The 24,296-nt window shown below is 41.9% G+C and overlaps 4 protein-coding genes across 5 annotated transcripts; 3 read left to right on the top strand and 1 right to left on the bottom strand.

Moving 5' to 3' along the window:
* Nucleotides 1-1,299: 1,299 nt before the first annotated feature.
* LOC113733249 (sulfate transporter 3.1-like) lies at nt 1,300-7,656 on the top strand. The gene is made up of 12 exons (XM_072083205.1): nt 1,300-1,774; nt 2,102-2,309; nt 2,786-2,957; nt 3,095-3,160; nt 3,741-3,854; nt 4,585-4,701; nt 5,238-5,364; nt 6,122-6,408; nt 6,536-6,726; nt 6,848-6,933; nt 7,067-7,143; nt 7,298-7,656. The coding sequence occupies exons 1-12, from the start codon at nt 1,450-1,452 to the stop codon at nt 7,484-7,486; spliced, it is 1,959 nt and encodes a 652-aa protein (XP_071939306.1). The 5' UTR covers nt 1,300-1,449; the 3' UTR covers nt 7,487-7,656.
* A 2,089-nt stretch (nt 7,657-9,745) lies between these two features.
* LOC113733253 (serine/threonine-protein kinase 52) lies at nt 9,746-13,451 on the top strand. 2 transcript variants are annotated; one of them, XM_072083207.1, is made up of 7 exons: nt 9,746-9,878; nt 10,074-10,406; nt 11,720-11,841; nt 12,120-12,328; nt 12,547-12,721; nt 12,849-12,983; nt 13,102-13,451. In XM_072083207.1, the coding sequence occupies exons 2-7, from the start codon at nt 10,076-10,078 to the stop codon at nt 13,306-13,308; spliced, it is 1,179 nt and encodes a 392-aa protein (XP_071939308.1). In that variant the 5' UTR covers nt 9,746-9,878; nt 10,074-10,075; the 3' UTR covers nt 13,309-13,451. The 2 variants fall into 2 exon arrangements, with proteins under 2 accessions (XP_071939308.1, XP_027115330.1); XM_027259529.2 differs by lacking the exon at nt 9,746-9,878 and having other exon boundaries at nt 9,934-10,406.
* Nucleotides 13,452-18,075: 4,624 nt separating this feature from the next.
* Nucleotides 18,076-22,227, top strand: LOC113743400 (homocysteine S-methyltransferase 2-like). Its single transcript, XM_072083211.1, has 7 exons — nt 18,076-18,638; nt 19,272-19,328; nt 19,423-19,652; nt 20,246-20,375; nt 20,521-20,724; nt 21,477-21,548; nt 21,867-22,227. The coding sequence occupies exons 1-7, from the start codon at nt 18,441-18,443 to the stop codon at nt 22,011-22,013; spliced, it is 1,038 nt and encodes a 345-aa protein (XP_071939312.1). The 5' UTR covers nt 18,076-18,440; the 3' UTR covers nt 22,014-22,227.
* Nucleotides 22,228-22,593: 366 nt separating this feature from the next.
* LOC113716146 (uncharacterized) lies at nt 22,594-23,883 on the bottom strand. Its single transcript, XM_027240443.2, has 3 exons — nt 23,712-23,883; nt 23,406-23,589; nt 22,594-23,310 (listed from the first exon to the last, which is right to left on the bottom strand). Exons 2-3 carry the CDS (start codon nt 23,569-23,571, stop codon nt 22,910-22,912), a joined length of 567 nt encoding a protein of 188 aa, XP_027096244.2. The 5' UTR covers nt 23,572-23,589; nt 23,712-23,883; the 3' UTR covers nt 22,594-22,909.
* Between the last annotated feature and the right edge of the window lie 413 nt (nt 23,884-24,296).

A 24,296-nucleotide genomic window follows, 5' to 3' on the forward strand; every position in this document is an offset into this window, starting at 1 on the left:
CATTGTTAAGGCAACTGAACCTTGTCTAGTTTCTTTAGCCAAATTATTTAAATACTTTTGAAACTAACTTAAAGTATGAGAGTGATATGATATGGGAGGCGACAAGTGCTTTCTTCTGGTTACAATCGCAGGACCTTGGGCCGACATTGTCAAGATACCGGCAAAGTTCTTTGCTCGCGCAGTATTCCCTATTCAGATTCCCTTAACACTGCATCAAGATAAAGATATTTGAAGAGATCTCCGGGGATGATCTTGATGAAAACCGGTGTGGAATCAGTAATTACTAGGGATTTTCTGTCTCGAAAGTATCAGTTTCTTCGACACGATTAGCCTAAATCTCGACTACTGTATATTCACTAGCCGAGAGGATTGGGGAATCCCATATTGAACTTCTCTCTAACCCAAGTACCATTTAGCCTTGCCCAAACAATAAACAAACAAGCACCTAAAAACTCTCAATTAGATAAATTATCGAATCAGATGATTCTCTGCCTTTCCTAATTGACAAGCACATGCTCAATTATCAGCTTTGCCGAGTATGAAGCTAAAGCCGGGAAGTGGTAAAACCCAAATAGTACCCAAATAAAAAGGAAGGAAAAGAATGAATGCAGGATTTAGCAAGTCCCTCTCCCCTTCTTAATACTCTTACAACTTTTCTTGTTACAGCTACTCAAGAAGCTGTAATAGAATTGGACGGCAGTCAATAATAGTCAACCATGTCTAAGTGGCAGCCACGTAGGAAATAAGTCATAACCGGGTGCCCGATTAATCAGATAAAGATACAACGAAATAATGTTTACTTAGGATGGGATGCATACAACAAGATTAAAAACAAAACCCCACCGAAAAAAAAAAAGGTTCGTCACAAGACTCACAACCGGCCACTTTTCTTCCCGATTTTAACTGCTGTTTCTGTTAGCTAGCAGGCCCTCCCCCCCCCCCCCCAACCCACCACCACCACCACCACCACCACCACCACCACCACCACCACCATTATTACCCAAAAAAAAAAATAATAATAAAAAATTGCACTTGCCTGCGGTCGACATCCTCAGTAAAATGTTTGTGCTACTAGGCCTAATTGTGACATTACACAATCAAGAATTTGTGAGTGATATTGGAATTTGGCCCCACAGACCACTTTGAGTGGATTCATCCGTTCCTGCGAGTGAGCCGTAGGTGTTACTGTTACGTACTGATCCACCCCTTCTCCTATAAAGCTTTCCCCATGCCACATTCACTACTACGCCAACCGCCTCTCCAAATCCGATCCACAAAAATCCAAGTCAACCTGCTTTAGATTGGCCACTTTAAGCTGGAATCGCAGAATCATACTGCTGCGATTCCACAATATCACTACTAGCTACTGGCACCCATACTGCTCCTTCTTAAGGCATCCCGTCGAAGTGAGTTTAGAGAATCCCTCACCAAAAGACGGAGAGAGCAGAAATGGGCAACGCCGACTTCATGAATGGTGAGAGCACACATCGCGCTGCTGTTCCACCACCACAACCATTTCTAAAATCACTCCAGAACGCCGTCAAGGAGACTTTGTTTCCTGATGATCCCTTACGCCAATTCAAGAACCAGCCACCTGGTAGGAAGCTCATCCTAGGCCTTCAGTACCTCTTCCCCATTCTCGAATGGGGTCCCCGCTACAGCTTGGACTTCTTCAAGTCCGACCTCGTTTCTGGAATCACCATAGCCAGCCTTGCCATACCTCAGGGGATAAGCTATGCAAAGCTTGCCAACTTGCCCCCGATTCTTGGCCTTTGTGAGTGTGCTCTATATTTTGCAAGCTTTGTCCTATTTACTATTCTGACGAAAGCAAAGACCATTAACATCGCTTGGAGTTTAACTTAGATGAACATAGATTATTAGGAGTAAATGCTCGCTACAATACATGCACCCAAGTAATAAAAGTAGGTCTTTGTTCTTTTGTCTTAGTTATGACGCTCATCATGAGTTCGATACTCGCTGTCCCGTACTTGCCCTACTTCCTGCGACTTCCTTTCCGCCCCTCCCCTTGACATTTTTCTAAAAGAGAATCAAATAAATCATGTGATGATTGATGCTTTTGCTGAACTGTTTCATTTCCAAGATTCGAGCTTCGTTCCGCCGCTGGTTTATGCAATCATGGGAAGCTCCAGAGATTTAGCAGTGGGGACTGTAGCGGTTGCATCCCTTCTCACAGCTTCCATGTTGGGACGCGAAGTTAATGCAGCCGAAAATCCTGCACTTTATCTTCATCTGGCTTTCACGGCAACGTTCTTCGCCGGGATCTTCGAAGCAGCTTTGGGCATTGTGAGGTTGGTTTTAAAAACTTACCGTGCACTAGCTCATTGCAGTAATTTTTTTTATTTTTTTTTAAATTTCGTCTCCTTATTGCTGTCAGTTATGAAGTCCCTAAAATTCTTCGGCTTGCAAGCACACAAAAAAGTCCTAAGAAAATTAAGCTTTCTGTTTGATCGAATAGTTAGTACGATCAGACGGTTGAAATTTAATTTTAGCATACTCTGGCTCACATGCTGGGACACCAAAGCACATACATGTTCATGCAGGCTTACTCGCAGACAGAAAAAGCGCCAGAACTTAGTAGGAATTTGTTTGGTAGCTATTTTCACGACTCCTTTTGATACAACTAGGGTAGAGGGAAGGATTAGAACGTAATCCACTTTTGGTGTTGTATTAGAACCTCATGTTTTCACCAATTGGATTTGATGAAAAGTTGTCTTTTTTTCTTTTCTTAACTACCATATACTCTCTTATCATGATGTTGATACAGGTTAGGGTTCATTGTGGATTTTCTATCGCACGCAACCATAGTAGGGTTCATGGCAGGTGCTGCTACTGTGGTGTGCCTCCAACAGCTAAAAGCCATTCTTGGGCTGGACCATTTCACTCATGAGACCGATGTTGTCTCCGTCATGCGTTCTGTTTTCAGTCAAACCCACCAGGTATATTTTATTATTTACGGTAGGAAATAGGTCTATGTTTGAGACGGACACTACAAGTAATGATTTTTCACCAACTACAAAGACCTTTTTGGTGTCCCGTTTTCCTAACGGCAATGGTGATGTATAATGTGTTGCAGTGGAGATGGGAAAGTGCTGTGTTGGGGGGCTGTTTCCTTTTCTACCTGCTGCTGGCTAGATATTTCGTAAGTACTACTGTAATTTAATACCCCCAAGCCCAACACCAACCAATCATTAGAAAGTGCATCATCAATTATCAATCCGATGAAATTGTCAAATTGCCTATTGGATTTTTTTTTTCCAAACGATGGGTAGACTCTAAGGCATTAAACATTTAGGCTTCGTTTGGATTGCATTTTTTATCATTTTTCATGAAAAAATTATTGTAGCGATTTGATGTATACGAGGAAAAAAGGTAATAGGGAAATGTGATCACGGAAAACAACGTAATTTTTTGACGGAAAACGACAATCCAAACAAGGCCTTAGGTTAAAATATTGTAAGTACCTTTTAAGACCTTTTCTTCTACCTTTCCTTAATTAGCATCATGTTAAATACTAAAAGACATCTTTTTAATCACGATTTCAGCAAATTAGTTGTTAAACCATATCGTGCCCTAAAGGGAACTTATCGAGCCAAAAAAAAAAAAAAAAATCAAATGGCTCTAAAGAGTTTTCTTTTTTTGAGGATATGATCATACGACTCATGAACACCTATCACCATTATTGTAATGACTGATGTTTGAGTGACCTCGTACGTGCGCAGAGTAAAAGGAAGCCGTGGCTGTTCTGGATATCGGCGATGGCTCCGCTAACAACTGTAATCTTGGGAAGTCTTCTGGTGTTCCTCACACACGCTGAAAAACATGGCGTTGAAGTGGTGAGCCCTTCCAATCCAAGCCCTTCTCTTTGGCTGTCTATTTCATCTCTTTCTTTTCTTCTTTTTGCTTTTCAAATCTCCACTCACCGACTTAGGCAAGGCTGGCCATTTAGCAAAGCAAAGCATGCATGCATGGGGGCCACCGCCTAGCTCTTTCCATTAGTCACATCTTTCTCTTATCATCGAATCTACGGTTACTTGAAGTAGATGAGATGAAATAATTTATCCCTTGGGTTCTGCATCTTTCTCCATCCTCATGCAAATGATTCGAGTAATCTTCTTTTTTTTTTTTTTTTTTTTTTTTTGCCTTTTTCCCTCCCCAGCACGGCAAACATGCATTTTTTTTTTTTTGGGCACTATGTCCCTTTCGGGTTATTTTTTTTCTTCTCTTTTTGGGATAAAAAATGATTCGAGTAGCCAGTTGTTCTATCTTTGGACCATTTGTTAGTTAGTGCATTAAAGAAAATGGCGGGCCATTTTTTTTTTTTTTTTTTTTACCAATAATGGTTGCCTTTTTCCGACGAAAACATTAAACGATACTTCTCCTTGAAGCGGTGGGTCCTGCAAATAGATATATTGTTTGTGTTCCATGGACATGAATGATTGGAAATCCTCCGGGTGTGCTAGCAATTTGTTCACTTTGTCGTAATAATTCTGCGTGAAAAGTTCGATAAGCTGTTTCTGAGTTTACGGTATATGTTATTAGAAGTATGCATCTCTGTGTACACAGATAGGACACTTGAAGAAAGGATTAAATCCGCCTTCAATAATGGACCTGGCGTTTGGATCACCATTTTTGTCGACAGCAATCAAAACTGGCATAGTCACGGGTGTCATCGCTCTTGCTGTAAGCTTCCTTCCCCACTTGCCTAACTTTTTTTTTCCCTTCTGAACTTCAGAATACTTGCCTAACTATTATTCCATCCAATTCGAACATTTACATCAACGCAGTATGCTACGGTTAGATGGTCAGCAAAAACTTGAGTAGAACTAGAAGTTTTTGTAAATCATTTGGTCTAAATTTTGCTACGCCGTCTCACCAACTCGAGCGTTGAAAACTTCAACGTCAAGTGAAATTTGGGTATCTAAATCTGCGAGATTGGCTGTCATTTTTCAATTGATTAATTAAAGTCAGATCCTCACTCACTCACTTGTAGAAAAGGAATTAGAGCATGCACCACTGGCCCAATCACAAATCTTTTCGTAAAGAGGGAAGCTAGCTAGTCGACGATGGGACGTCATAGGGAGAGAACTAAATTCTACCTGAACCTGGAAGAAGCTGGCTGGGTGGACCTTTAATTTTCACTGGAATGTGTGACAGATAAGCTTATCCTGATAATGTTTTAAATTGCAGCCTGATTGGTCGTTTATTTCTGGGTACAGGAAGGGATTGCGGTCGGAAGAAGCTTCGCCATGTTCAAGAATTACCATATCGATGGAAACAAAGAGATGATTGCTTTTGGGATGATGAACATTGTGGGCTCCTGCACTTCTTGTTATCTAACTACCGGTATTGATCACTCGCCACGCACCGTTTTTTTACTTATACAGCAGGATATTAACCAATTGCACACGCCATTCTCTACTTCTTTTTAGTCCTACCAAAAAAAAAAAAGCAACATTTTTCACCATATACCCTTGTCAAATCCATAACATAATTTGTATGGACCAAATAATAATTATGCGGCTGTCTCACGTAAGAACACATTAATCACACAACTCAACATTGCTGTAGGGTGAGGGTTCGGATCTCACCTGCACCAAAAAAGACCCTGACCTGCAGCGAAAAAAATCTAAGGGTTGTGCCAGAGCATCCCTTTTGTCTAGTTGGGTCAGTATACCCACTAACTCCCTACCACAGCCTCTTTAGGCTTCCCCTTCCTCCTAGATTAGGATAGAGTAGATTATACAAATGTATCGTTGCTGACAAAAAAAAAAACATTGCTGTAATTTTCAAAATTATAAACACAATATAAACGCCTCAGTTGTAAAAAATTGCACAGAGTGTTCACTTTTTAGGGATAAATATATCTACAATTAGGGATAAGCTTAAAATTAGATTAAAAGACTGATTTATGTTAAAAATGATTTATATAGCAGCTGTCGCAGAGGAGGACGCATTAATTACTACTATTAGACAACTGAGTATTGCATTAGGGCTTCTTCTATTTACAAAAGTCAGATGTTTATCTCGCCTGAAATTTACTTATTTGATGGCACCTAAGGACTCTTTTTTTTTTTTTTTGGGTGACACAAACAAACTTCAGGACCATTTTCGCGATCAGCGGTGAACTTCAACGCAGGATGCAAAACTGCGGTGTCCAACATTGTTATGGCATTCGCAGTGATGCTGACACTGTTATTCCTGACTCCACTCTTCCATTACACCCCAATTGTGGTGCTGGCGTCCATCATAATCGCCGCCATGCTCGGCCTTATAGACTACGAAGCAGCAATTCATCTGTGGAAAGTTGACAAATTTGACTTCTTCGTGTGTATGAGTGCCTATGTTGGGGTGGTTTTTGGCAGCGTCGAGATTGGCTTAGTCATCGCGGTACGTGCCGCTAAAACAATCACTCTCTCATAAATTTCTTTCTGGTGGACGTCGTTTTATTTATCACTCTCTCATCGGCGGCGGCCGCTACGATTTGATTTCGAGTTCACCACGTAATGCACTGCAGGTTGCACTCTCTTTGCTAAGGGTATTGCTGTTTATTGCAAGACCAAGGACGCTGGCTCTTGGTAACATCCCAGATACTAACATCTACCGTAATGTGGATCAATACCCCGACACCAGAAACGTCCCAGGGCTGCTCATCCTGCAAATTGATGCACCTATTTACTTTGCCAACTCAAGCTACTTGCGAGAAAGGTAATATACACAAAATCAGCTATACTACTCAGCGGATTATTTATTCCGAAAAAAAAAAAAAAAACTCGATTAGAGACAACACTAACCATCTAGCGTTGCTTTACGATGGTCTGGCCAATAGACTTTCGAGATGGATCGATGAAGAGGAAGATAAATTGAAATCTAGCGGAGATAGCAACCTGCAATTTCTTATACTTGATATGAGTGGTAAGTAGAAGTCGTTGCAACAAAATGTTAATTGTCCCGTACGTAGCTTTGGTTAATTGTCCTGCAAAAAAGCGTTATCCAAATATTCTAAAATTTATAAGCACTGATCATGTCACAAATCCTCTGTGGGCAGCCGTTGGAAACGTTGATACCAGCGGGATTAGTATGCTACAAGAGGTTAAGAAGAACATCGATAGAAGAGGGCTGAAGGTAGAAGTAGAACTTGCTTGCTCGCGTACATCTTTAATTGCCTTTCACAAATCTCTGTGACTGTGACATATATAAAAATGACTTGCTTCAAGTATTCCTTCATCTTAATACTAATTTGAATCCCCCGCTGGTTTGTTTTCTTAAATTAACATAGCTTGCATTGGCGAATCCCGGAGCAGAGGTGATGAAGAAACTCAACAAGGCGAAATTTATCGAGGCAATAGGGCAGGAGTGGATCTTCCTGACTGTTGGAGAGGCTGTTGGAGCATGCAACTCCTGGCTGCACACATACAAGCCAAAGCCTGCGACGGATGAAACAGAAAAGTGGAGCAATAATGTATGAAAAATTGACGTTTGAAGTGTAGCTGTAGGATAGATATATATATTCTACCATCTCGATGCAGAAAATGTTGGCCACATGGCTCAGTTAATTCGTGGTTTTAAATTCAGAAACCTCCTTGAACACAGTTTACAAATGGTCTCGGAATGAAATTTTTCTCACATGAACAGAAACTGGGGCCTGCCTGTAATGCTTAATTACAAGTGTCAGAACACAGTTTACAAATGGTCTCGGAATCTAATCATTCAAAGCCGCCATATAGTTCAGAAGATGTAAACGCCCAAATATGAGACATGATGATGAAGCTAAGTAAACAGACAAGTTCCAGTCTCTCAGCCAAATCTCAGTGGCAACAAGTTTGTAACATAAGACATGAATAACTCATAGATTTAAGTTGACCAAGTCACTAATCAAACATCCATCATCTTTATTTCTGCTAAAATCTCACCAGAAGTGCATTAGATCATCATCACATATATATATCCAAACAGTACATTATTCCTCCATAAACAAACGATTAGTCAGCAACTGACACGACCTCAGATTCATCTCCATTGAACAATCAACAGCTACAATTCGGGATCCTTTCTTTGGACTACTTTTATAAGCAATCTATACTTAGAAAACTTCTAACTAGATTCAATAAACCACGGTAGTAAGTTTTGAACTTTTACCTATATTGATTTTGATGGAGCCCAAACAGCTATATATCAAGCACCTTAATATCTAGATCCTTCGCCGGATGAAGGATCACGAACAGCAGATGCTTTGATTCCTTGAGTTCTCTCTTGTAAAAGCTAGTTTAGTTTTCGCGGCAATAATGATACTACAGTCGGTTCTTGGCGCCTGAAGCTTTTATACCACCAGCTGTTTTGGCGCCAAGAAGCAGAAAAAAGAGATTACACTTGCAATCATATCCTTTTTCTCGCATTTAGAATATTGTTTTGTTGACCACAACCATGCGAGGGCAATTTGGTTATTTGGATACTCCTGAGGGTGAATTTGGTCACATCAGTATCAAGACGAAAAGGAAGGGTTGTGTAATTTCTAATAGTTATCTTCCCGCGTACTGTAAATGTAATCTTTTATTCCATGCGGTGTGGTGATAGTGGCCATGTTAATAGTTTCTGTTTACAAGTTGCAACCAATCAGGACGCTTATAAATATTTCCTGTTCTCTTTTTTCTGGGCTATTAAGCAATTAACTGGACATGGCAAAGTTGGAGTTTAGACTCTAGGCCTGCAAAAGCAAGCAGCCCATGATCTTTTGCCGCCTACCTGGGCCTTGGTTAAGAAACTATTCTTGTTAACATATTAAGACCGGTTATTGAGATTTTTGTGGTATTAAAGTTTGCTCTTTATAATGTTTTGATTGCAAATATTTTGATTATTTGTTGTTGATCATGATTGACAATAGGTCTATAACAAAAAAGAGTAATTTAAATCTTACATTAAGTGGAACATATAAAATGATATATTAATTTTTGATTTAATATGTGATTTGATCTCCGATGATAAATAAATAGTAAATTATATTGTTTTTCCTTTGATGTATGGGTTTATATTAGTTTAGCTAAATAACATAGGAGATGAGAGGCAACGGTAGAATCAAATTATCCGCTTTCTTATAATATCACTTTTTAATTATTAATTGGATCTAAATATTACAAGATAATAAATTTCAAGAAAGATTATTGTGATTTTTGGAACCTAAAGTGAGATCAGTGAAATAGATAGAGGTCACTGAAATTATCCCAAAACTTAATCAAGTTAACTCGACCAAAAAAAAAAAGAATAAAAGTTAAAACACGATTAATTACGAAGTGATCGTGAGTTTTTTTTTTTCTTTCAATCTAATAAGTCAAGTATATTCAAAAGTTGCAAATATCATATAAATTGTTAGTAATAAAACTCTTGGAATGGTGTTGGGTGTGGGGATGGCCCAGTGAGGTGCTGCCAGCACAGGAAGGGGCAGCAATTGAACAGCAGCCCAATTCGTCAATCACGGAAACCCAGCACAGTTCAGTTGACAGCACAAGAGTCCCACCACCATCAAATCGTCGTGAACATTACCCATGTATAATGGATTCACAGATTGCCGTAACAATTAGAACTTCAATTTGTTGGACACTTCTACTCCTCCACAAACTCAGCTTCCTCGACTTCGCTTTTGCGCGTTGAAGAGTCTTGAGACGATACACGAGACTGTTTGTGGTCCCTTTCTCCACATAAGCCTCACTTTCTTTCTTTCTTTTAGCTGTCCCATCAAATCCTCGTTACTCAAGGCTCCCCTCCTTCGCCCCTTTTTTTTTTTGGTGCGAGTATTCTTGATAAACCGATATAGGTGGTATTAATCTTTTCCTGTTCCGCTTTTGCTTTAGCTATTCGCTCTTGCGGTAGGATTTCCTGTTCCTAATTGGATGTTAGTACTTCTGATACTTGTTTGTTTATCTATCATGCAATTTCGCTCCTATAAAAGCATCAACTGAGTATCTGCAAGTTTGAAGAAGATTGTACAGTATACTACTCATTAGATTTGATTTTTTTTTAAAAAAAGTTCCTATATTTAGCTTTGCTTCGGTGGATTTAAGGGATGGATTCGAAGGAAGGCAATGAAGGGGAAGTTGTTGATGAGAGGGCCAAGAATGGCGAAAGCAAAGAAGAGGTATCAAAGTTGAAGGGGTTGGGTAGTTTGAGCAGTAAAGACATGCTTGTGAGAGCAGATATGATTGATTTCAAGAAGTGGGACGTGCAATTTGAGAAGCAGCTAACTCGAAACCGGAGTTGGTCGACGACGGGGAGAGAAGCCCACGTGAAGGAGGAGTGGCAAATAGATTTAGCTAAGTTGGATATCAGGAATGTTATTGCTCATGGTACTTACGGAACCGTCTATAAAGGTGTCTACGATGGCCTTGATGTTGCAGGTAATTTCTATACGTTCTCTCTCTTGGATTCTTGTACCAGGATGTACATCCGATATGAATTTTGTCCCCACGATTTGAGTTAGTGCCCAGTTTTAAGTTTGTTTTTTTTAAATGGTGCCTTTTTGTCATCTTTAAAGGTAAGGACAGGTTTCGGCTTTTAATAAGTTGTGATTCGGTTTTGCTACTATGCATGCACTTAATCAAATATTGGTTTTGGATCACTAGCTCTGTTGTTAACTTGTTGCTCTACCACTGAATGTGTCCTGCATGCTTTCTCAAAAGCTGTTGACTCCCCCTCCCCTTCGGGTGGCTTCCTTCGACCGGGCTTCCCGTCGACTCCCCCTCCTCCCCTTTGATTAGGATAGAGTAGATTATATAATTGTTATCGTTGCGACCAAAAAAAAAAAAAAGCTGTTGTTGCTCGGGTGGTAGCAATGGATTTTACCACGTTAGTTGACGCTGGTGAAGAAACAGTTGCTGAAATTTTTAGTATCTATCCAAAAGTTTGTAAACCTGGTAAAAGCTGCACAGTTTTTTCACTCAATCTCAAACATTGCTTCTTGTTTTACCCATTAACATGCCTTAACATTGGTTTGCTGAAGGAAACGCCTGACCCCTGCAAATCACAGCAATAAGAATCGAAATCCCTTGATTCTTTTGGAAAGAATATAACGACTTGGTTATTGTAGTTTTGAAATCAATGGTCTGAGGACAACAGCTAAAACCTTGGATTCTTAGTTTCCACAGAAAAGCACTGCCCGAGACTAAACAAGTTGTTCTCTGGTTGTCAGACGGTAAACTAATGGTTCCAGACAAGTTTTATTTCTACCCAGAAAAGAAGCAGGAAAATCTTGGCACTTTCTAGGTAAAGTAAATGGCTTCGGGGGGAGGAATTGGTGAATGAATAACAACAGAGATAGTAATGTTGTTAATAAAACCGCGGATGCTTTTTTCCTGCTTTAGATGAAGAATAATATCACAAGGGTATTGTATCATGGCCGCATAGTCAAAGAACACAAATATACATGGGAGTAACCACATACACACACATATACTCTGGATATTATATTCTTAATATGAATTTGCACATTCTTGTTGATTGCATGAGTGCAAATAGTCGTTGCAGTTTCATGAGTTATCCTGTGATGTATTATGTCAAGGCTATATCATCAGTTTATGTTTTAGCTTCACAAACCACAGTTATTGTTTGGTTTTCGAGTTTCTATGATGATTCACTAATAGAGCTTAATTACTATGGTGATGTTTATTTCTCTTGGTAATTATCACTACTATGTGATTTTTAATTGAAACAGTGAAGGTATTGGACTGGGGAGAGGATGGTATTGCAACAGAGGAGGAAACTCGTATTCTTCGTGATTCATTTCAGAAGGAGGTTGCTGTTTGGCATAAACTTGACCATCCTAATGTGACAACGGTTTGTTCTTACTCCCAAACTTAATTTTCTCTTGGAAGTGTGATTACCTCTTGTTTTCGTTTTCCATTTCTGTAATACTTTTGGACTATCATCACGTGGTCAGCTATAAAATATGGTACTCATACCTTATATATCCTGTGACTTTGTTTAGCGAACTTTTGGTGAATTTAAAGCTTACTTGGATTCTTCTTTCTTTCTTGATGGCATCTACAGAGTGATTTCTTTCCCTAACATGGTAATGAATTCCCTTGTCCTGATATCCTCAATATTTCATGCAGTTTGTTGGAGCTTCAATGGGAACATCAAATCTTAAGATTCCTGTGAAAAGCAACTCAACCGATGATCATAACTCCCTACCATCTAGGGCTTGTTGTGTTGTTGTAGAATACCTTCCAGGTGGGACGTTAAAAAGATTTTTGATCAGAAATTATAGAAAGAAGCTTGCTTTCAAGGTGGTGATCCAACTTGCTTTGGATCTCTCAAGAGGGTGAGACGGCTATTGTTTTATATAATTGATATTGACTGGGGGCTGTTTATTATTTTATTAATTTTTCTATCTTTCTGGGGCACAACTGTAATAGTCTAATTGGAATGAAGTGTCCCTTTATCTGGGTCTCAACCAGGGCATAACTGTAACAGTCTAATTGGAATGAAGTGTTTCTTTATCTGGGTCTTAACTTTTTTCTTTTCTTTCCAACTTTGCAGGTTAAGTTATCTTCATTCCAAAAAATTTGTGCACCGTGATGTTAAATCAGAAAATATGTTGCTCAACGCAAATCGGACTTTAAAAATTGCTGATTTTGGGGTTGCTCGAGTTGAAGCTCAGAATCCAAGGGACATGACTGGAGAAACTGGTACCCTTGGTTACATGGCCCCTGAGGTATGCATCTCTTGTTTAAATAGTTTTCTTCCTTGATTGCTAAAGGAAGCGGGGTGAATAATTTTAGTGCTAAAACCCTTTTTGAGTAAGCAGCTCAATCTCTTATGACGTCAAAACCAACTTCTAGGTCCTGGATGGCAAGCCGTACAATAGGAAATGTGATGTGTACAGCTTCGGCATATGCTTATGGGAAATTTACTGCTGTGACATGCCTTATCCTAATCTGAGCTTTGCTGACTTGTCTTCTGCAGTTGTTAATCAGGTTTGTGTTAAATATGAAAAGTGCTAGTGAGCGATTCTTTTATGCTCTACACTGTCTTCTTCCTTTAGAATACTCCTGTTAGATATTCTGACAAATGTTTGTCTGCTTGTTTTGATAGAATTTGCGACCGGAAATTCCTAGATGTTGCCCTGGTGCGTTAGCGAGTGTCATGAGAAAGTGCTGGGATGCGAATCCAGATAAACGCCCTGAGATGGATGAGGTTGTGAGGTTGTTAGCGGCCATAGATACTAGCAAGGGGGGTGGCATGGTACCTGAAGACCTGGCTCGTGGGTGTTTCTGTTTCGGCCCGAAGCGGGGTCCCTGACCTAGTGCACTCAGCTAGAGATCAGGCATCCCTGTGGTGCAGGCTTTGCCTTTTTAGCTTTGCTGTCCTGCACCATCAAGAAGACACATAGTTAGATTATACTCCTCTTGGAACGTGTTTTTATCTTGGAGAATCCTTGAGGGTTTCAGTAGGTAGACACTTTAGTTTTATCAGTCTTGCACCTGAAATTCATTCAATTGCAGATATAGTGGTTAACCGGTTGTCATAATGGTAGTGTTATTTGATATGGATGGAGTTTGTGGATTCTTTTACCAGTTTTGTCATCCTTTCCAGCAGTCGAGAACTGAGTACATACAATGTCAGTTAGATTTCTTTAACTTTTAACGGTAAGCATAAAAGTTGAATTGTTATTATTATATGATGCAAGTTAGCATTGGAAATTAAGCAGTTGATAAGTAGATAGCCCCAGAGTAATTGCACATTCTTAGATAACTACTACTATTAATTTTTTGAGCAAGAAGAGAACGAACGATTTTAGATTACTACTTAGTTACCTGACACTACTAACTACTTTGCTGTTGGGAAAGTCTAAGAGAATCAGTAGATTAGATTTGTTACCTTACCAGTGTTCTCTGAATCTCCGGTATGTTTTCCTTTGAGGAAGTAAAATTATCTGTTTGTAGCTCCAAAAAAACATTTAATAGTTTATCATCTCCAAGAAAACCCTTTCCCTTTAGTTATGCAGCCTGTTGCTAGCGCACAGATTCTCCTCTCTCCCAAGCTCTTTCTATTATTGCCTTTCCACTATCCAGTGAGCATCCTGCTGTCTTGTCAAGAATCTATGACATTAATTGATGCACCATCACAAGAAAAAAGTTTAGAAAAGGTTGAAGGAATATAGGAAACTAAATGGCATGCCACATGAAGATCTCTTAAATATTCGATGCTGAGCTCCAAAATCCAACCAGACGCAAATACTCTTATCATAATGCATATTAGCATTGTTGAATATCTATCTGGAATTGTAAACCTCCGATATGCTCTCCAACGAAATGGACACCGGGTTGAGCTGAGAAACGTGTTGAGGTATTAATTCAGGCTTCCACCAGGTCTCTCTATCATGATTCCATCTTGATCTACAGATGCTCCTCTCTTCCTGGAAAAGTCTGCGTCAATTTGCTTATATATGGGGCATATATGCTTTCCAAATTGAAGGGAGGCGGATACTCAGATCCCATGCAGACACTAACGTTTGGGCTCTAGCATTATTTGTTCTGCTCCCCGCAATGACGTAGAATTCTTTAACGTTTGTCATCAAGAAGAAGGTAAGTTTGAGATACGATTTGCTGCTGCATTTAGACCGTTAGAAGTACAAAACCGGGTGTGGACTCGTTGGAATGGATAATGATGGCTTCTGCAGGCAGTAGTATTAATGAGTTTATTTTACAATTAAAGAAGATATATTAGTACTTACATTGATCATGGATTCGTATGTCGTGGACCCATTGCCAATGGTACCACCTTCATTCATCTAAAGAAAGTCAACAACGTGATAAAGTTTTGATGACATGTGCAAAAAAATTTCTTTTTTTTTTTTTTTGGGTATGAATCAAGAAATCCACGGACTTACGAGTTGTACAGGTATGTTTGGATAATAGATTGTTTTGGATAAATTTTTGAAAAAAAATTATAGTACTAATTTTTTATTCGATGCAGATGAAATAAAAAAATAATAAAAAAATATATTGAAATTGCCAGTTGCAGAGGCCCCGTACTAGGTCTAGACACGTGGCAGCCCAGGTATAGCCGAGTTGGGCTCCGGCCCTAGGTTCCTGGTGACCGTCCTGGGCCGCACCCCCGCTAGGGCTCCAAGGGGATCAGGAGACCGTCCCGCAGAGGTCGGAGGAGATCCCGCTCGGCGCGGGATTGAGATTATATCAGGAAGGTCCCGGAACGTACGGAGGTCGGACTCTGACCCAGGTATAAATAGTGCTACACACCCATTGCCCAAGGTACGCTCACTCCTGATGCTCAATACACTCTGACTACGTTACTTCCCGTGAACACTGCTCGCCGGAAAACTAATTTGACCGTCGGAGTGCCCTCGGGGCCTCCTTTGTGAGATCACTTCTTTCTGTTTTGCAGGCTTGGGACGAGCTCTTCCACCAGCACTTCGAGCTTATCAGGTCAGCTCGGTCAGGGGAAGTTCCGTGCTTCTTCAGTTGGCGCCGTCTGTGGGAAACGCAAGGTAATTATTGTTGTGTTGATGGCAAGAACACGATCCAAGCGAACCGTTGAGAGCACCGGCCCGAGAGCCAGGGAGGGATCCCGGCGAGCGGAGACCGAGGCGGCCGGGGGCTCGAGGAGCTCGGCCCTCTCAGGGGAGCGAAGACAGCAGATCCTCCAGTTCGTGACGGAGAACCTCTCGATGCTAGAGGACCTAATCCGGCAAGCGAAGGAGAAAGAGGGGGCTGGAAGCGCGCAAACTTCCAAGGCTAAGGGGAAAGAGAAGGAGTTGTCCCCTGACCCTTCGGAGGATGAGTCACGGGATCAGCCCCCCAGGAGGAAACGGTCGCGGACTCCACCTCGTCCGCGACCCTCGGTGGTCGGGGACAGTGAAAGGTACTCCCGTGACAGGTCCGCGGGGAGCCGGTTGAGGGACCCCTCTCCGAGGAAGCCTGTGCGGAATGGGCTTGACCGCTCTTCCGCCCGGTCTGTCAAGAGCCGACCACGGGACCCCCCTCAGCGGAAACCCGTTCAAGACGAGCTTGAACAGATCCTGCGGCCGCGTTTGTACGAGGACGACTACGCTATTTCGCCCTTTACCCGAGAGATAGAGGACTACCCACTACTCCGGATGTTCAAGATTCCGAGCATCGAGATGTACGATGCCTTTACAGACCCGGAAGACCATCTCTCGGTCTTCCTGACGCACATGCTTCTGCAAACCGCCGCGGACGAAATTCGCTGCAAAACTTTCCCTATGTTCCTGAAGGGGAAAGCACAGCTCTGGTTCCAAGGATTGGCGCGGGGGTCTATACGGAATTTTCCCGAGTTGGCTCGGCAGTTCGCAGCCCAATTCGTCTCCTCGAAGACCTACGCGAAGAACGCGACCCACCTGATGTCCATCAAGCAAAGGCCCGACGTGTCGCTGAGGAATTTCATGACCCGTTTCAACGCGGAGAGCTTGCAGGTCAGGGACAAAAACGAAAAAGTGGTAATGGCCGCCTTCACGAACGGGTTCAGGATAGAGGAGCTCTTCTATGATTTGGCCGAGCAGCCTCCCAAAAATTTGGAGCAGCTCCTGACAAGGGCGCACGCGACTGTCAACGCAGAGGAGGCAGCTCGCCTGAAGAAAAAGTCAGATCGGGGTCTCGGAGAGCGGAGAGGACGGAAAAACCCCCCATGAGGTCCGCAAACGGCTTGAAATTGCGAAATTTGAGAGTGCGATACTCGACCCCAAGAGGTCGCCACGCCTGTTAAAGACGGGGGGCTTGACGCTCAACCCAAGAGATCGGCATGACCGTCTTGAAGGTGTGATGCTCGACCCCAAGAGGTCGGCACGCCGTGACTTACTTTGAGGCAGTTTGTCAAAACCAGGGAGCACGCTGGCTCGGCCCAGGAGGTCGGCACGATTGCCCTGAGAATGTAATGTTCGACCCAGGAGGTCGGCATGACTGCCTGGAAAATGTGATGCTCGACCCCAAGAGGTCGGCACGTCTGCTAAAATCAGGGAGTTCAACGCTCGACCCAAGAGGTCGGCATAACTGCCTTGGAAATGTGATGCTCGACCCCAAGAGGTTAGCATATTCGCTAAAATCAGAGTTCGACGCTCGACCCGGGAGGTCGGCGTGACTGCCTTCAAAGTATGATATTCGGCCACGAGAGGTCGGCACGGCTTGAAATTTTGAAGTCGGAAAGTGCGATGTTCGGCCCCAAGAGGTCGGCACGTTGTGCCTTAACTTGAATGAGTTTGTTTGACCCAGGAGGTCGGCAAGGCTCAAATCTTTAAAAATCGGGGGCTTAAACCATGTCAGTGACAATTTGATGCTCGGTCCCATGAGGTCGGCACGCATTGATCAAGTTTGTCGAAACTTGGGAGTTTGACGCTCGACCCAAGAGATCGGCACGATTTTCTCAGTGACAGCACTGTACCAGAGGTGACCGGGGCAGAGCAGTGCGCGACGCTGGTCTCCTACGTGGCAGAGTATAGATTAGATCTGCCTGGAAGCCTTACCTAATCTAGGGGGCTAGTGCAGAGGTCCCGTATTGGACCTAGACACGTGGCAGCTCAGGTATAGTCGAACTGGGCTCCGGCCCCAGGCTCCTGGCGACCGCCTTGGGCCGCACCCCTGCTAGGGCTCCAGGGGGATCAGGAGACCGTCCCGCAGAGGTCGGAGGAGATCCCGCTCGGCGCGGGATTGAGATTATATCAGGAAGGTCCCGGAACGTACGGAGGTCGGACTCTGGCCCAGGTATAAATAGTGCTACACATCCATTGTCTAAGGTACGCTCACTCCTGATGCTCAATACACTCTGACTACGTTACTTCCCGTGAACACTGCTCGACGGAAAATTAACTTGACCGTCGGAGTGCCCTCGGGAACCACCTCGGGGCCTCCTTTGTGAGATCACTTCTTTCTGTTTTGCAGGCTTGGGACGAGCTCTTCCATCAGCACTCCGAGCTTATCAGGTCAGCTCGGTCAGGGGAAGTTCCGTGCTTCTTCACCAGTAAATAAATTTTGATAAATAATTTCTATCGAAACAAAATTATAAAGTAGGCTGAGCATGTTGACAAAAATGAATAGACCCTGGTGTGTCGTATTGAGGTTGAGAGGGTAGAATGAAAATCCTGTGCTAAGGGTGGGTGCATTTGAGTCGAGCTCAACTCAAGATAAAATAATTGAGTTTGAGTTTAAACTCGTCGAGCTTTTAGAAGTTGAGCTCAAGTTCGGACTTGACTTTAGCTTGCCCTGCGCTCGAACTCAAGATTAATTAAATGTAATCGAGTTAAATCAAGCTACCTGGTTCAGTCCCAAAATCTATAGATTGGAGCTGGGTAGTCGGAGTCCTCCGCCTACTACTTTAAGTAAGCCCATCCACTGTTCCTCTGATAGTGGAACTTGGAACCGAACAAAAACCTCTGCACCTCTTGGTTCCGTTTGTACGGAATGGGACCTGTCGACGACGCTGCTGATAATCCCGGGTCATCGTCGTCATCGTTGATTTCAGATTTCCTGAGTAAATCCGGCGGCGTAGCGGTGATTGACGGCGGCTTGGCGACGGAACTCGAACGACACGGCGCTGACCTTAACGATCCTCTCTGGAGCGCCAAATGTCTCCACAGTTCCCCTCACCTCATTCGCTCGGTAAAATACGCTCACGTGACTGATGATTTGCTTCATATTTTCATATAATTATTTTAGTTCGGGAATCCTTCATATTTTTCCCGTATAGCTTGAGGTTTTGTAATTTCTGCGGTTGGATTCTTCATTTTAAATTGAACCGTGTGATGGAGGCCAGCAGTCTGGAAATGCTGTCAGTTTGCGTGCGGATAGTTAGGATGTAGACATGTTTGGGAGAGAATTAGGGTGCGAGAATTTGCATAGTTAAGATGTACTTGGATAAAATGTGGAATTGCACTGTCAGCTGTCTCGTGTCAATTTGATCAGACTTGTGGGCCAATTGATAGTTGAAACTTTCAATTTCTAAGGTTACGCTTAATCTGTTCCAACTTCCAAGCTTTCTGGTGTGGTTTTGATCAGAAGTTTGAGCAAACATTGGGCCGATGTGTATTTTACTTTTCTCTTCGCTCCCAAGCATCATGGATTTCATTTGGTGGATAAGATGTCTGCAGTTCTACAAGCAGCATGTGATTATTGTTGAGATTGTTGACTACTAATTAATTACTTTCTATCTACATATGAGCACAATGTTGCTCGCTTATTGTTGCTGGTATGTATCGTTGTCTATGCATGACCAAGTAGAAATTTATTGAGCAGGTCCACCTTGATTACCTAGAAGCTGGTGCCGACGTAATAATTACAGCATCTTACCAGGTAAATCCTTCCCCTAGTTGTCAAGCCATCTGTCTATCTCTATCGTAATATGTGAATAAGAAGTTGAACCTCAGGGAGAAATCAATTTGAACAGGCTACCATCCAAGGGTTCAAGGCCAGAGGATTTTCTCAAGAAGAAAGTGAAGTTTTGCTCAAGAGAAGTGTTGAAATAGCTTGTGAGGCACGGAGTATATACTATGATAGATGCCACAAGAACTCAACCGAGTATCCTGCTGATGGTAAAGTTCTCAAACATCGGCTTATATTAGTTGCTGCATCTGTGGGAAGTTACGGAGCTTATTTAGCTGATGGTTCTGAATACAGGTGATTGTGTCTTTAAACTATTTCTATGCTTTATTTGAGTCCAAATAACTCCATATGGTTCTTTTCTCTTTGACTGTACTTGAATTTTAACCTGGGATTAGTATTGCTTTATTAAAGATTCTCTAAAGTAATGAAGAGTATGTTCACTGGAAACCTTTTGCGAAGCTTAGTAGGTGGTGAACATCCAAGACTTTGTGACAAGGTCCTACCACTAGCTGGGTTTGCATACAAAAACTCAAAGGACCGCTCCACCCTTCTGTCCCTACCCCCTATCCCTTTGGTCGAGCTTCCTTTGGTCAACTCCCTATCCCCTTTCTAAATATTATCCATAATAATTAAGAAACATGTTTTGACAAATTATATTTGCAACATACTCCTAACTGCAATGCACATCCTTCTAGGTATGCCTGAAAATAGAAATAACTTTTGTTCCTGTGAGATATCTCAATGAACAGTGTGTAGGCAGACATATCTGAAGTTGATGGCCTTGACAACAAGAAAGATCTCTCCGAAAAATAACTTTATATCATGTTAAAACTCCACTTGACACGTTTGAGGTTTTGATTTTAATTTCCTTTTTCCAACACTTACAGTGGGGACTATGGTGATGCTATGAGTTTGGAGTTTTTGAAGAACTTTCACCGAAAAAGGGTTCAGCTTCTTGCAGACTCTGGTCCTGATCTAATAGCTTTTGAAACAGTACCTAATAAGCTTGAAGCACAGGTAATGGCTAAACTGATGAGGATTTTTGGTAAACCTGTTTCCATTTTTAGTTATTGTTGCATGTTCATCAAGAAAAGAGAGTTGTTTTGAGTAGTTTTATGTAAGCAATTTGGTATTGACAAGAACCCCCATTCCCTTTGATCAGGCTTTTGCTGAGCTTCTTGAGGAAGAAGACATAAACATTCCTGCGTGGTTGTCCTTCAATTCCAAGGATGGTATAAATGTTGTCAGCGGTGATTCTTTGTCTGAATGTGCTGCCATTGCTGAATCATGCAAGAAGGTTGTCGCTGTAGGAATTAACTGTACGCCTCCCAGATTTATTCAGGATCTGATTCTTTCCATTAAGAAGGTAGTCTTTTGTTTCTATATTATATTGCTATTGCTCTTTTATTCCTAATTTTTTCCAAATCGCTTTCCTTCTCATTTCGGTTAGAATTATCAATATAGACCTTGGGCATCATCTGTTTGATACGTAAAACTCCGCTGTCAGATGTTTCTTTAATCAATTTTCATGGATGCATTCTCGGAGAAAACATGCAAATGCTTCTGTTTTCAGCACACGTCTCCTTGGAACAAAAAGAAGAATCTGCAAAGCACCTCCTATAATCCCTACCCCCCATGACTGCTTCCAGCTTTGCCTCACTTTTCTGTACCTATTATACTTTCATCATTACCCTCTATGGTCCTCTGAAATCTTGGCGATGAACACTAGCTTCCTGGAGATCTGGGGTCTTGACCTTGAGTCCATCCATGATGGGCTATTTCTGCTCAGTTTTATTTGTAGTTGACAATCAGTTATTGGTGGTAGAGGAACAAGGAAGTTCTGATGTATACTTTTTTTATTTAGTAGCTAACTTCTGAGCCATGGCCCATGCTCTTCTGAGAATTTTAAAAAAGAATTCCTGTTTACTAATTTTCTTTTGGGATTAAGCAATTCAGAGATTTTGACCTTAGTTAAGCTATGGCTTTAGCCCTTTTGTCCATAAAATGCTAACTTGTTGTATTGGTACTGAATTTTTTTTTTAATATTTAATTTTAGTTACTGTTGATTGGTATTATTTCCGGAGCTTAGTTCTTATCTTGGAATTGTGATTGCTTCAGGTGACAGCCAAACCGATACTTATATATCCAAATAGTGGTGAAAGTTATGATGCTGATCGAAAGGAGTGGGTGGTCAGTTTTCCTTGATATTTGGTTCATTTTCATGGCTAATAAATTTGTCTTTTTATGTTGGTTGTGGTTCTGCGTTTGTTAGTTGGGAACGTCTTCATACTTTGGTAGAGAAAGTATTAACTCATGCACAAACCATGTTGTGACAGTGGTACAATCATGCTTAATGGATCATTTAGTGTAGAAACTGCGATAGTTACTTAGCTGATCCTCTTTTTGACTATTCTGCGTTTGTCAAATACTATATCATTGCTTGTTTGACATCTTTGTATCACTTGCTTAAAGTGCATGTCCTTGCTGACTGCTGTTTTCCCCTTGCAGCAAAACACTGGGGTTTCAGATGAAGACTTCGTATCCTATGTGAATAAATGGTGTGAAGTAGGGGCGTCCCTTGTTGGAGGTTGCTGCAGAACTACGCCCAGCACCATTAATGAAATTTATAGAACACTCAGATATCCCACACATTAGGAGATTAATTAATAGAATGGGCTGATGCTGGAAAATTTTGACACTAATTGAAATGGATAGAGGGGTAGTTTGACGTTATACTCATAATTGAGGCTAAAGAATCAAGGGGTCGGGGTACCCCGCCGATTGGCTCTTCGCAGGTGCTCGTGTCAAGGCAGCCACTTGAGCATTAAGCTGTTGTTCAGGAAATTTATATATAGCTGTTTTTGTGAAATCTTTTGGCATTCCATGTTGCATTTACTAAGCCGAACCTCTGAATTCTCTCTCTCTTATTCTTTAGGTTACTGATACAGGTCATAGCAGTTACTATGGCCTCTCTCTATATTAAAGGTGAAAAAAAAAACCTCTGAATTTTCATTGACGGGTATCAAGGAAACAGAAATAGATTGATTGAGAGAGCTTCTAATGAAATTGCATAGTACATCCTGAAAGAATGCTGCTTAAAGAGGAAGCATGAAGTTTCGGCCTTCTGATGGAAGTTTCTGCAAAGACTAGCCTTGCGATTTTTGCGAGTAACAAAAGTCTCAATGAGATTGCCTCGTCCACCAATCAATTAACAACAGTGATGACTTCATGAAGATGAGAAACAAAATTGTAGCATAGCCATCATAATCGACCAAAAAGAGGGATTACATATCATCTTACAAAGTCCAGATCTAATCCCCTGTGATCAACGGAAGAATATTCAAGCAACTTAACGAAGGTACACAATTGGAGAAAGGATGGGGAACCGTTAGGAATTTGGCTGGAGAGTGGAGCGACCAATACAGCATTAAAATGCTATGGCCATGGCAGGGAGATCCACTGCAGAAATGATACAAGTAAAATTTGTTCTTCCATGTGCAGACAGCAGAAAAATGACCGCCATAAAATATTGACAGTGTCTATATTCCAAATCAAGAATCAAAGCCAGAGTAAATCCCACTCTCCCTCAAAAGCCTCTTCTCTTCTTCAACATAATTCTTGCCCCTACTGGCCTGACCAAGGTCTCTCTTCCTCTTCTCCTTCTGTGAGAATGACAGCTCCCTCTTGTCTCTAGCAGTTGAGGCAGCATTGGGCAACAGTTGCTCTCCTTGGAGGATGGCAGCTCTAGTCATCTGCCTATCCGTAAAAGTTTCTTCAGTCTCCTTTGCCCGAGTTTCCAGGCCCCTAGACCAGGACCAATCCTGCTTCTCATCAACGGCCTCCCTCGGTGGAGGCACCCCCATGACTGATAGCCCGCCTTTATACCCATGCCTTCTCAGTGCCTCCAAATCTATGCCTTTTTTGCGCTTCTGCTTCTTATTAGCCGACTCAACTGTAGAGTTAGCCAAGCCAGGATTTTGTTTAAATGTCCACTCAACAACCTTTAACAGTTAGTTATGAATACAAGAAGAAAGCGGCTAAGCTGACCTTGAGAGGCTTTGAGTTTGGAGGAAGCTTTGGATTTAGTAGCGGTTTTCTCAGTAGAATCTTTTTCATCTTCAGTGTCGGTGTCGAGGGTTGAAGAATCAGTATCGGAGGGTGAACGGTCATCGTCTTCCTCCTCCCCATCGCTCCAGGGCGCTGCCCTCTTCATATTTGCTGCAATTCTTCCCTGTTGCACACCAAACACGGGCATATTTTAATTCCAAGGAAAAAAAATATATAAAAACTGAAAAAGAAAAGGTTGTGGGCAATATTTGATTACGCCTTTGACATGAGAGGAAACTAACTGACCTTCTGGATGGAGAATTAGGGGATTGCTATCAATTGAATCAAAGGGAGGTAGGAAGAAACTCCACAATCAAAAAGATGAAGTTAGGGCTTGTACGTATCAGTTCCAGAAAAACGACGTCGGGGGGGAATCGTCGTTGATCTACCCAAACCCGACCCAGATGATTCTCGTCCCACTCAAAACGCTTCTTCTCTGGACTCTGAAGAGACCAGCTATTCAATGGGCTTGGGCCTTGGCAGTTGCATTCTTGTGTAGTTTTGGGCCCAAAATTTGTGACACTTTGTCTCATATTGGGTACAAACGAAAAGAATGCTACTGCATCCGTTGGGTCCGGAAGAGATGCATTCCAATCTGGAAATTGAGGCGAATGCTTTGCTAGAAAATCGCACAGAAATTGCTTTCCCGCCAAAAGTTGCTCATAGCTGATAGCACATTTCCAATTCCGGCTTCTCCGATCCATAGATGAAATGTCACCCATAGCAGAACTATGTAAATCAGGGTTCGGCCTCCAAATGGCCCCAAAACTTAAAAAAAAAAAAAAAAGGAGTTCCAGTATGTTTGGATTGAGAAATTGTTCTAGAAAATTA

This window comes from Coffea arabica, chromosome 1c (assembly GCF_036785885.1).
Source record: "Coffea arabica cultivar ET-39 chromosome 1c, Coffea Arabica ET-39 HiFi, whole genome shotgun sequence".
Lineage (NCBI taxonomy): Eukaryota > Viridiplantae > Streptophyta > Magnoliopsida > Gentianales > Rubiaceae > Coffea > Coffea arabica.